This window comes from Myotis davidii, unplaced genomic scaffold (assembly GCF_000327345.1).
Source record: "Myotis davidii unplaced genomic scaffold, ASM32734v1 scaffold38, whole genome shotgun sequence".
Lineage (NCBI taxonomy): Eukaryota > Metazoa > Chordata > Mammalia > Chiroptera > Vespertilionidae > Myotis > Myotis davidii.
The window spans coordinates 3,287,383-3,299,936 of NW_006291383.1; the positions used below are offsets into that span (position 1 = coordinate 3,287,383).

At 37.9% G+C, this 12,554-nt stretch overlaps 1 protein-coding gene across 7 annotated transcripts in view; it reads right to left on the reverse strand.

Annotated features, from left to right (window-relative positions):
* Window positions 1-12,554, reverse strand: part of RAB27B (RAB27B, member RAS oncogene family) — a 121,998-nt gene that overhangs the window by 13,869 nt on the left and 95,575 nt on the right. Inside the window, exons 3-4 of one of the 7 annotated variants that reach the window (XM_015564431.1) lie at window positions 10,812-10,883; window positions 10,430-10,492 (exon numbers count right to left, since the gene is read on the reverse strand). The exons of 3 other annotated variants lie outside the window; for them this stretch is intronic. In XM_015564431.1, coding sequence (XP_015419917.1) covers window positions 10,430-10,492; window positions 10,812-10,883 — 135 coding nt within the window. Of the gene's footprint in view, window positions 1-1,862; window positions 1,884-2,335; window positions 2,452-10,429; window positions 10,493-10,811; window positions 10,884-12,554 lie in introns of those variants that run through there. 3 more of the 7 variants (XM_015564433.1, XM_006764485.2, XM_015564432.1) reach the window with 3 other exon arrangements.

Below are 12,554 nucleotides of genomic sequence, written 5' to 3' on the forward strand. Positions count from 1 at the left end.
GGAGGGATTTAGTCCAAGAGGAGGAGACACAGGTCCATTGCAGGATGATTATCTCCCACGTGTAGAATGAAACTATGATTGTTTGCAAACTATGTGTATTCCTGGTCTGAGCCAATTTGTTCCCTTGTTCACACATAAACCTGCCTGGGCAATACTGGGGTTGCCTCCCAGCCAGGCTTTAATCCAGAGTGAATAATCCTGGCTCACATGGATCAATTCCACGGTGGCCCACACTAGCTCTTTTCTGTAAGTAAAGGGTTTTGGGCACAACCCTCACCACAAATTCTCCACCTGAAATGAATGCAAAACTTGGCACTGTGGAAAACCTACATTTAGTGTCTCCAACAGACTACTTAAAGAAACTGACGTGTTAAGCTAGGCGTCAGATAATTCGCCTCTAAGCCTCTTTCAAAAACAAATTTTATTTCTCCATCTTATATCTCTACACATACCTATATCTAACTATGCATAATTTTTATATTTAGTTTGGTTCCTCTTTTATTACCATGTGGTTTTCTGAGTCCTAAAATCATATGATCTCAGTATTCTATCCTTAGCATAGTACGTACAACACCACAAAGAAAAATAAAAGCCTTGGCAAGGTTTCCTCTTCTAAGAACTGGGCTAAAAATATGATCTGGCAGGGATCAGAGAGCTGACAAGTTTAGCAGTATTGTTTATTCCTGTTCCATGACTGATGGTCTTGTCCAGTTCTTGGTTCTATGGATCTACAAGGGAGGAAAAGCCAGAAGACTGCTGTGTTTCAGGAAGTGTGTCTGACTCTCCACCATTATCACTGTGTCACAAGCTATACCACACAAGCCAGGAGGTCCTTTAGATATAGAAACTGAAGTGTCATCGTTAGAGCCCTTCATGGAAAGGTGTGGGGCTGGCAGAGTAGGGAAACTATCCCAAACACCCAGGAGGCTCTGTTTCATAAAGATTCATAAAGACAGAAGGAAATGTAAGTAATCATGTGGGCTAAGCCTTCAGTGTATGGATAAGTCATGCGACTTGTAGGGTGACAGTTTCTCATAGAAGGAAATCCAAGACTATTGGTCACTATATTTGAAGTGAAAATTGGGTTACATAAGAAGAAACTAGAAACATTTTCATAAGTGGGAAGAAAATCTCCTCTGGGCATTAACAGGAACACGATTTTCATTGTTAGAACAGCTAGAGGTTGCCCATAGTTTCTCTCCTTTTCTCTTCCCTGCTATGCTTCATTCTTGTTCAATATAAATTCCATTAGTTCAGGAATATCCTCTGTCCACTGCTGGTTCCACAAAGACCTAAACAGGGACTGGTGTATAGTAGGAGCTTAATACCTATGTATTGGGTGTACAAATATATTTAAGCCTCTCAGAGCTGTGCAAATGTCATGATTAATCAACTCATCCCAGAGCAGTTGATGGAAGTGGTGTGTCACTCCAAGTTCAGGACTCATCTGTGAAGTGAATTTTTAGATGAAATGATTACTTGGTACTTTCCAGATCTGGCTTCCCAAGCTCACTTTTCAATTATAAATTGCACAAAAGTATATAAAAAAACCACACTTCTGAAATAGAATATTTATATTTTTAGAGGATCCCTTCCAAATAACCTGGGGAAAATGAAATATAGCAGGACCATAATTTATGGAGGTGAGATTTGTGCTGGCAGAGTTTATAAAGTTGTCAGTTGAATACGTCAGTCCGCTGAGAACTGGACTCCTCCATGAAAGCATCCATTCACCCATCTAACACACACTCACCGGCACCTCTTATTTGGCATGGTTCTGAGGATACACTCTGCTTTCTCTAGTGGGAAACTTAACCAATGCTACAGATATGTATGGATGACCACTATCCAGACAGACTTACCCATGCAAAATGATGCTCTTTGCTAGTTCTCCAAGTAACAATCTTACGAACACCATGGCAAGCTATGACCTTGTGACTTGAGCTTATTAAATTAATAAACACCAACTTAAGCTTACCCATGCAAACTGATGCTCTTTGCTAGTTCTCCAAGTAACAACCTTACGAACACCATGGCAAGCTATGACCTTGAGCTTATTAAATTAATAAACACCAACTTAACATTCTTAAGGCACATTGGAAAGCTTAAAATAATAGAAAAACAAAATATCAGTAATGTTATTTTGTATTCAGTTTAGATGGTTTCAGTAAAATAAAGCTGACAAGCATAAAATGGACAGAAGTTTAATAGGTCCTCATTTATCTTTGGATGGTTTGTGTTGGGCTCCAGTAGGTACATTTTGAGGTCTGGGATTTTCATAGCAAGCACTTCAATTGTCTGAATGATAGCCTGAGGGCAATTCTCACATACTGACCTTCCAACACTGCTTCCCCAAACCACATTCATGTCCTGGAGGTTGGAGCTAAATTATGGATGGCTGAAGTCCTCTAGGGACCTGTAGGCTGTGCATAGTAGAACAAAAGGCATTTTCTATAGGGAAGGGGTACATTTTTTAAAAAATAAATTTTTAGTGTAATCTATAGCATCTTGTTCTGTAAGGAAGGTTTATTGAAGATAATTTTTATTTTGATTCTTCTTAAAGTTTATTTAAGATTAATGGATCTGAGCCTATATGGAAGATTCAAACCAAATTGCAAAGATAAGTCAACATAAAGTTAATCAAACAACTTTTACTTAAGTTGACAATGGTCAATGTGCCTACTGAAGCAATCAACTGTATTTTAAAAAATAAAGGTGTCCATTTTGTTTCATTCTGTGACTAAAGGATCCATAAAAAAACAGAGATAAACCAATAATTTATTGAATTTCAGCTTACTCACCCTGGAAATAAAGGGTAAAGTTCTAAAATTATTCAGTTTTAAATAGATTTATCTCCATTGATATATGGTTTTCACATATAAAACTCACTTCTAACCCAATAAATATATTTATTTCTCAAAAAAAATTTTTTTTCGAAAGTAACAGTTTTTCTTTTGGCTTAATTTTGTGGTATCTTTTGAAACTACATGAACATTCTTTCTTTTTTCCTTTACATTTTATTGCAAGAAATTCCAAAAATATACAAAACTTGAGGGAATAGTAGTGGGCCCCCATATACTGCTCACCCAGCTTGGCATTGCTAAAACCCAAATTTGCTCAAGGAGTACCCTTACTGAGATCCCTGCAGCTTGCCAATAATCTTTGTAATTAGGGTCAGGATAAGGCTGCTCCCTGATCTAAGACATTTTTATCAGAATTGAAAAAACTTTTAAATTATTCTGTTTATGAACATTGATTCATTCATGTATCTTTCTACTATTGGGTCATTACAGCTCAGCAGGAGCCAGCCAGGCCAAAAACTATTTTGTCCTCAGTTGTAGCACAATATCGACAGGTTTTCTAAATAGAATCTTGCTGAAAAGAACAGGATAGCAATGACCTAGCATTATCCCTCGAAGCTCACCTATACCCCTGTAGAGAAAGCAAACCCCTCACTGATGTGTGCTTAAAAACATGTTAGCAGATATGCCCCAAGTCTCAGGGTTAGTCAAAGTGATGCAGGCTTTTGGCTTCAGATGAGTAAATGGTCGGTTGAAGCAAAATAAAGTAGTTGTTTCAGATTCAGAGAAACCCAATGTATGTCCAGGGTCACGCTAAGAGCACAGGCTTTGAAGCTCAGGTATGTTGTCACTGATCTGTCAGCCTACGTTGTTGGCACAGGGAAAAAATAGATGTTCAGTCTCTACAGCTCCCCAAAGACGTTGTTTAGCTTCTCTGAATCCTAGGCTGGGTGTGTTTGTAGCTCCATGGTGAAGGCACAGCCCCTTTGATAGGTCATTTGCACCATCGAGGTCAGAGGTGGTGAGAGGCCCAGACAAGTTCCAGGCATCCTCCTGGATCTCAGTCTGACCTTGTGGACTCTTGGCTCTCCCCCATTCCATATCCATCTTTCTTTCCTGACCTTGGCTTCAGGTACAACATGAAACAGAAAAGCACCAAACTTACATAGACTGTCGAGCCAGCTCCCACAATTGCAAAACATTCTGTCTGATTTATACACGTGTTGGAAAACGTAGGTTTATATTTGTTCATACAGAAAATGTTATAATAATTTATAAATAATACAAGAATAAACTCTGTGGTTCACACACAACTGTAAACCTACTTTTGCCTACCCCTGTACATCTCATTTTCTATATCACGTATAGTGATTCTGTGTTGTTGTTCTTTTGTTCTTTTTTTAAATTAAAACCTTTATTGATATCAAATGCTAGAAAGTTGAGAATCCCACTTCAGGCATATGCCTTTATTGTTTAATATCTATAAAATTAAGTAATAGACATGGTATAGCTAAGATAGAGCCATGGAAAGGAAAACTATTTCATAGCAGATCTCCTGTATAACTTAATTCAACTCACAAATCCCAGTTTTGAAAGAGCCACACAATAACCACATTGAAGACTGCTTAGATATCCTGATATCCAGCTAGAGGGTCTTACAATGAACTGGCCTATAGCTTCTGGCTTCAGACTGAAGTGTTTGTTTTATGTTCCATTGCAGTATTACTACACCCACTGCAAGATGGTTTGAAGCAATTAACATTAACTTTCTCAACTCTAAGGCAGGGTTTTGGCATATGCCTCCAAAATCTCCAAAGGAAGCCCTGTGGGTGCTGACACATCCCTGTAACCAATGAGCAAGTGAATCAAAGAACTTTCACTAAAATGTACACATCAGTCTTCAGCTCACATCAATGATTTGAAGGGGGAGGGGAGGTTGGCTTCTAGCCCAACTTACAGTGCATTAAGCCAATGGGGGAATAATTTTTTTATGGATTGGAATAAGAATGTCTTTAGATGGTACTCTTAATTTTAAAACGTCATGACATTTAGAAACAATAATTAGAATCTTCATAGATGCTTTTCTACTCTGCTACAATATAGGATTTTATGATTGCTTCTTCAGAGAGGTAAGAATTACACTCAGACAATAGAATGTACCAATTAATGGAATTTTCATATAAGTATAATAAATTTTACCAAAGAAAAATATCTGTGACTATGAAGGGGAAAATGCCACACACAACACAAGTGCACTTAAAAATAACAAAACATCAAATGATTAGAATGGGATATCTGAGACAACTCAAATAATAACAGAATGATACCTAAGAATAGTTATATTGCTTTATTATATATCAGTTACTGTTCTAAGCACTAAGTACTAAGGACTAACACATTTAATCTTTAGAATAACCCAGAAACAAATAGGTTTAACTCATTATCAAAATCTAGCTGTTGTTGGCCAGAAATTATAAGCTGTTCCTAAAATTCATATGTAAATGCAGGGGACACAGAATAACCGAAATAATCTTGCCTAGAGAAGAACAAAGTTTGAGGACTTATACTTTCCAACTTCAAAACTTACTACGAATACAGTAATCAATACAATGTGGCACAGACTAATGACACCCACATAGATCAATGGACTAAAATTGAGAGTCTAGAAATAAATTCTTACATTGATAGTCAATTATGGCCCGAGTGGCAAGACAATTCAATGGGTAAGAATAGTCTTTTCAACAAATGCTTCTGAGGCAACTGGATAGCCACATTCAAAAGAATGAATTTAGACTGCTGTCTTACTACAAATACAAAAATTAATGAAAAATTGATTATAGACCTAAGTGTAAGAGCTAAAACTATGAAACTCTTAGAAAAAACTGGTAAATATTCATAACCTTCGATTGTGCAATGGTTTCTTAAATATAATACCCAACAACCCGGTGACAAAAGAAAAAAGTATAGAAATACATTTCATCACAATGAAAAACTTACTGTGCTTAAAAAGATATATCAAACAAGTGAAAATATACCCCCAGACTAGGCAAAACTATTTGTGAATCATATAGGGAACTTGAATCCAGATTACATAAGAATTCTTACAACTCAAAAATAAGAAGATAAATAATCAAACTAATAAGTGGACAAAGGATTTAAATCCATTTCTGCAAAGATGATATACAAATTCCCAATACGCATGTGAAGAGATTCTAAGACAGTATTAGCCATTAGAATAGTACCAATCAAAGCCACAATGAAATACCACTTCATATCCACTGGGATGGCTATAATAAAAATATGAACAAAGCAGGTGCTGGGAAAGATGTGCAGAAATGGAGCTCTCCTATGTCACTGGTAGGAATGTAAAACGGTGCAGCCATTTCTGAAAACAGTTTGGCACTCTCTCAAAAAATTAAACATGGAGTGACCATTAGACCCAGCAATTCCACTTCTTGGCTTATATCCAAAGGAAATGAAAACATATGTCCATGCAAAAACTTGTACACAAATACTCATAATAGCCCCCAAGTGGAAATAACCCACATGTTTACCAATGGATAAAGAGATAAAATATAGCATAGTCATACAATAGCATATCGCTTAGCCATAAAAAGGGAATGCTGTACGGATACATGTTACAACATGAATGAACTTTGGAAACATTATGCTTAAGTGAAAGAAACCAGAAGCAACAGGTTATGTATTTTAAAATTCTATTTATATGAAATATCCAGAATAGGCAAACTCAGAGAGACAGAACGCAAAGTAGTGTTTGCCGGGGATGCAGAGAGGAGGAGTGGGAGTGACTGTTAATGGGTATGGGGAGTGTTTTTTGTTGTTTGTTTCATTTGTTTTCAAGAATGATGAAAATGTTCTGGCTTCAGATAGTAATGTTGGCATATTTTTGCAAATATACTAAAAAACACTGAGTTATATACTTGGAAAGGGTGAATTTTATGGTATGTGAATTAAACCTCAGTAAAACTATTATTTTTAAAGCTCAACAGTGTAAGAATACTGTATTTTATTTTTAAAGTAATTGATTTGTCTTAGATAGATGTTAATTCATACTCGTTTACAATGAAGCCACTTACTAATGGTGCCCTGTGTAGTCAAACAATAATACCGTCCTGAAATCAATATAGTCTATGACCTAATTAAATAAAATAATTTATTATTGTAAAAATATTTATCATTTAACAGGGTCCTGAGAGCCCATGTGCTGAGCAAATGTGCTCACAATGAGGACTGAGTAACTGAAACTCACTGAGAAACAGCAGGGCAGACCAGTTACCAGGACCCTGTGAAATACCAATGGACTGAAACTTGATGGCATATGTTATCCCGTGGGACCCAACCCTGGCTGGTCATCAATATCCCTGGTGGGGATTTACAAACACGAATTGCAGGGCCTCGCCAGAATAGCCTACAGACGCTCTACACCCATGTCCTGGACCTTGGAGTTTAAATTTCCTGCTAAGTTACAACAGAAGAGCAGCCAGCTTTGCGAACTACATTCTCCATCATCATTCTTCACTTCTAGGCAGGTCCTCCAGAAGGTTGAGCTGTGTAACCCCCTCCAGCAACTCAACTCATTCTAGTATAGAAAACCCACTGGAGTTAGTGTATCTGACCTGATCCTGTTAGGGTTTAGAGCAATTTCTTTTTGCCGACCGCCATCAGCAAAGCTTGGCACACAGAGCATGGTCCCATTATTACGATGCAATTAATGCGCTTTCCCAGCTGCATGTGACTTTGTTCCCTCGCATATCCTAAATTTTGTTTCCCTGACAATTGGTAGCTCCCAAGATGCTATGTACTCACTCTAAATACATGCACGGATGATGTTGCATGAATGTTCGGATTAAATAAATTAAGCTTCAAGAATGTTCTGAAAGATTTAGTATTTGACCTGGAAAACTTTTCTGCTTGTCCTTATAAGGGGGCTGCATGACTTACTTTTCATAAGGGAGTCATACTTTTCTTTAGTGCTCTCCTAGGTCTTTTAGCCAAAACTCCAGCTAGGGAGCAAGAGAAAGAAATATAAAATACTTAAAATTCTGCAAAGCCTTATACTGAAAGACTCTTTGGTACAAATTATATCTCTTCAAGGCTGGAAAACCTTGCGATGTAATAAAGCAGATTAGGAAGTCTCTACAGAGAGGCCAATGTCTTCTTGAGACCTATCAGTAAAAACAGAAAAGGGGTTTCCGACTCAGTGGTTCTCAAACTTGGAGGCTTCTTATGCTAAGTGAAATAAGCCAGTAAGAGAAAGACGAATACCATAGGATTTCACTTACACGTAGAATCTAATGAACAAAATAAATAAACAAACAAGATAGAAGCAGACTTGTAGAAAGAGAGAACAGATGGTCAGCTGTCAGGAGGGAAGGATTTGGGGGGCTGGGTGAAAAAGGTGAAGAGATTAAGCCAAAACAGAAACAAAACATAGACACAGACAACAGTCTGATGATTACCAAAGAAAAAGCAGGGTGGGGGAAGGAGAACAGGGAATAAGGGGGATAAATGTTGATGGGAAGAAGACTTGACTTGGGGTGGCAAACATACAATATGATATACAGATGATGTATTATAGAATTGTACACCTGAAACCTATATAATGTCCTTAACCAATGTCACCCCAATAAGTTCAATAAAAATTAAATAAAAACTCCCTGATGCCCAGGCCACACCCCAAACCAAGTAGATCTGAATTCTGATGGTGAGACAAAAGCATTAGTATCTTTTGATGCTCTCCAGATGATTCCAATACACAATCAAGTTTGAGAACCATGGCCCTTCCTCTTACCCCAGAGACTCCTCACTGCCAATGACTGATTCCTAATTTATACTTTGCCTAACTGAAGTGAAGAGTGTACCACCTTCATGAAGGCATATCTTCTCCTAAGACAGTGGAACGTTGGCAAGATGGGTCCTTTTTGACCATAGTCACCTACTTCAATGGGCCAACCAGCACAAGGCACAGGACAGTTCCTTTTCAGTCAACCCATCTCTTTGCTCTGTTGAGTTATGTGACATGTCCAAAGACATTAAGTGTATATGTATAAACAGATGCATCTACTCTTAAACAATGTCTCCATGTAGAAAAAAAGATAAGGTTTTAACTTAAAGAGATGCTCATTTAAAAGATGCTTTGCCAAGTTTTCAGACGTTGGTCTAATCATCTTGCAAACTGGCTTATGTTCCAGCTGGCTGCTGCTTTGAGGAAGTCATGACAACTTCTACTGCTTTGCTTCGCTTCATTATCTGAGAAAGGACATACTGATCCAAAATCTGCCCACGAAGTCTGCCTCTCAGAGATAGAAGGAAGCCAAGTCAGATAGCATCTATGGGTTCATAGGCACATATCTATGAAAATAAGATGTGCCATATTATTATAATTTTCTCACTTAAACATAAGGTAACTCCAAGAATAAGGAAGATAAGAAATCCATTACCTCTTTTAAAAAAAGAATGTTAGCTGGTCATTGTTTTAGCTGATATTTAACAAGAAGCTTAGCAAATGTTGGAAAAGGGAGATTATATCTACAAAGAATGGAGTTAGTCCAAAGGAAGTGCTTATTTGTCTCACAGGGGATCTTTACATTATGTAGATGCTTAAGTTAACAGAAATTTCTAAATTGGAATTTTATTTCTGCAATATGTATGATATGAGGCTGAATGGAAAATAAGGAAGACTATTACACATGGTTCTTAATCCTTATGTGGGAGAGAAAATAAACAAACATTAAGTCTCTTTATCTGACCAGTTATTTAAAATGAGGTCTACACCAAAAAATCTAGGGCTTTAAGTCTAAAAGGTGTTTAGAGGAGAAGGAAAAACTCATAAAGGATGAGCAAGTGGAAGCAGAAGTAATTAGGAAGGCTTCATGGAGGAGGTGAGATGAGAGCTGGAACTTGATATGGAAAGAAGAAAAGAGGGATTGGGTTGAGCAGAGCACTCACTGGTCCTGCAGGCGGAATGTGTAGCCAGTGTCACTGGCTATAGGAAACTTGGCTTAGAGGCACAAGACACATTCTGGGGGCTTGGTTGCTGAGGTTGGATCTACAGGATCAAGGGCTGACAGCGGTGTACTGGTAAGAGGTAGCTATTGGAGTCCATTGCCCTGAGTTACTTTTAGCCATTTACCCAACATGTGGCCATGAGCAAATTACTTAACCCTTGCCTCGTATGGTCTTTATCTGTAGTTATAAGTATGTAAAACCTCTGGCTCAATGCATTCCATCGCCATGAATTCCCCCTCCACTCTTGACTTGCCAAGAAATAAGGAACCATAAAGAACCAAAACATTTTGACTAATGATACAATGTAATAAAACCACAAAATAATTAATCCATTAACAAATTACTTTATAGCCTATGATGAAGGCAACAAATTCCTCAGGAAAAAATGGTGGTGGAGAAATCCCAAGGAAAAGGCACAGCTGAGTTTTAAAAAGCTGGTTTTACCTCTACTTAATGAAGCACTAGATTATTTCACTTTTATCCCTCCTGGAGCCCTGATAAAAACGAAAATATGTCAACAATGACTAATTACAGCTTTAATGAGTCTATTGTTTACTTCCTGGCAATAACCTAATAAGTTGACCATGTCTTAAACTCACCTGGCATTTTCCAATATAAAACATTTATAATTTTGTCTTTGACAACTTTCACCCCCAGCTGTTCTGGTGAGAAAAGAAAAGTCATCATTAGCACAAAGACATTTACAGTATGCCCACCTTTCCCTGCTGTTTGGTACATTTTAACGTCTCCTCAGACGGAGCAGCAGGCAGCTTCCCAGTGCCTGGCGTGGAGCCTGCTAAGGTCTGATCATGAAGAGAATCCTGGCAGGGCATCGTGGCTCTACCGTGTTCTGTAACTTTAGAACTTGCACACATTTTCAGGTTAATCATAATTTGGGGCTGAGAAAAGCCATGAGAAATACTCAAAAGTGTGCATAGTTTACTGAAATTATACTCAAATACGGTTGCTACCCAGACTCACACAGCACTGAGAAAGGGACTTTTGTTGGAAACATACTCTATTGACTGCTCCATCCCACAGTGATTGTGCTCACTGAAAAAAGAATCATGATTTCAGCAAAGAAATAAATGCCAAGAGTTGGAGTTTTCATAAGCTAAGACTTGGTATGAGTCAGTTCTTATGAAATTAGCTTTGCCTGTACTTTCCAGAGTCACTCTACACTGAGTTGCTGTAAGAACTTGGGTTGGCTTACATTGTATCTCATCTCTGCAAGGTTGCCTCCCTGAAGTCCATTCCTGCCCAAGGAAAAACATTACCTTTCGCATTAATGGTCTACATATTACTTTCTGGTATTTTTTAACAAAAGGACCGATATCATAATTTACTACATTAAGTCAAAATACCGAGAGGAAATGTTAACATGTTAGAGGGAAAGGAATCACAATAAAGCATCTGTCACAAAAAATACATTTGCTTATCTGGCACCACCCGATTTACGAAGGTCTGTGTCCTCAAGAAACTCTTGGGGATCAATCTATTTCTTCAACATCAAAGAATGCCCTTCCTATATCACTGTCACCAGCTTTTAAACAGAAAAATCCACCGATCTTTCTTTTACTGTCTTGTCTCCTAAGGTTCCAGTGAGCTTAACTGCAAGTGTGCCGTTCCTTCTGGCTAAACTCAAAGCTTCCCTGCTGAAATCTGAGCCCTGGTTGGTAGGTACTGTTATTGCAATGAGAAGCAAAATTATGAAAGCTAAATGCTTGCATATTAAATTTCAGGAGTATAAGTTCTAGTTACACAAATAAAGAAAGAAGTTTCACATTTGTTGTGTCTATATATTTCTGTTAAATACATTAAGGTAAATATTCCATTGACTATTAGGGAGCTTATGTTTGAGAATAAAGTTGGCTCTGCCCTTCTCTGATAATATCAGTAACTGACCTTCTAGTTCATATTTATACAATGACTAACACAGGCTAATATTAAGTCCATTTTATTTTCCCCAATTAAGCAGAGGGTGGGGCTATGATATTATATACCTGAAACTCTCCCAACTTCCAGAAGAGTTGACTTTCCCTAGGATCTAAAACAGAAACTAGTCTTATTTTTTTTAATGATTTCAGAGAGGAAGGGAGAGGGAGAGAGAGATAGAAACATCAATGATGACAGAGAATCATTGATCGGCTGCCTCTTGCATGCCCCCCACTAGGGATCGAGCTCGCAAACCCGGACATGTGCCTGGACTGGAATAGAACCCAAGACCCTTCAGTCTGCAGGCCGATGCTCCATCTGCTGAGCCAAACCATTTAGGGCCAGAAACTAGTCTTATAAATTCAACTACAGGTAAGGTGTCCTTATTGAATAATCAAATTATTTTACAAATGTCAGCAAGTGATATACTATATATCATGGTGAGTAGGTTTACAATTTCTTATACAATACACATAAGTAAAATAAAGTCTGAGGAATGAGTATAAGAATGCAAGCTGGAACATTTTTTTTCTCCAGCATAACAGCATTGACTGGGTTACATCAGGTATTGATTGCAAAGGATCAGCAAGGTCATAATGAACACACAGGCACGGGCATGTATGTACACATGCACACACCATGCACATATGCATACAGGTACATCAGGCAGGGAAAGGTCTTTAGGGAGTGGACTGTGCACGCATTCCCTAAAGCCAGTCTTCTATTTTACCTGATCTTATCAGAAAATAAGTCTGCTTGACTGTTTATGGAGTAAGCCAGACATAGATA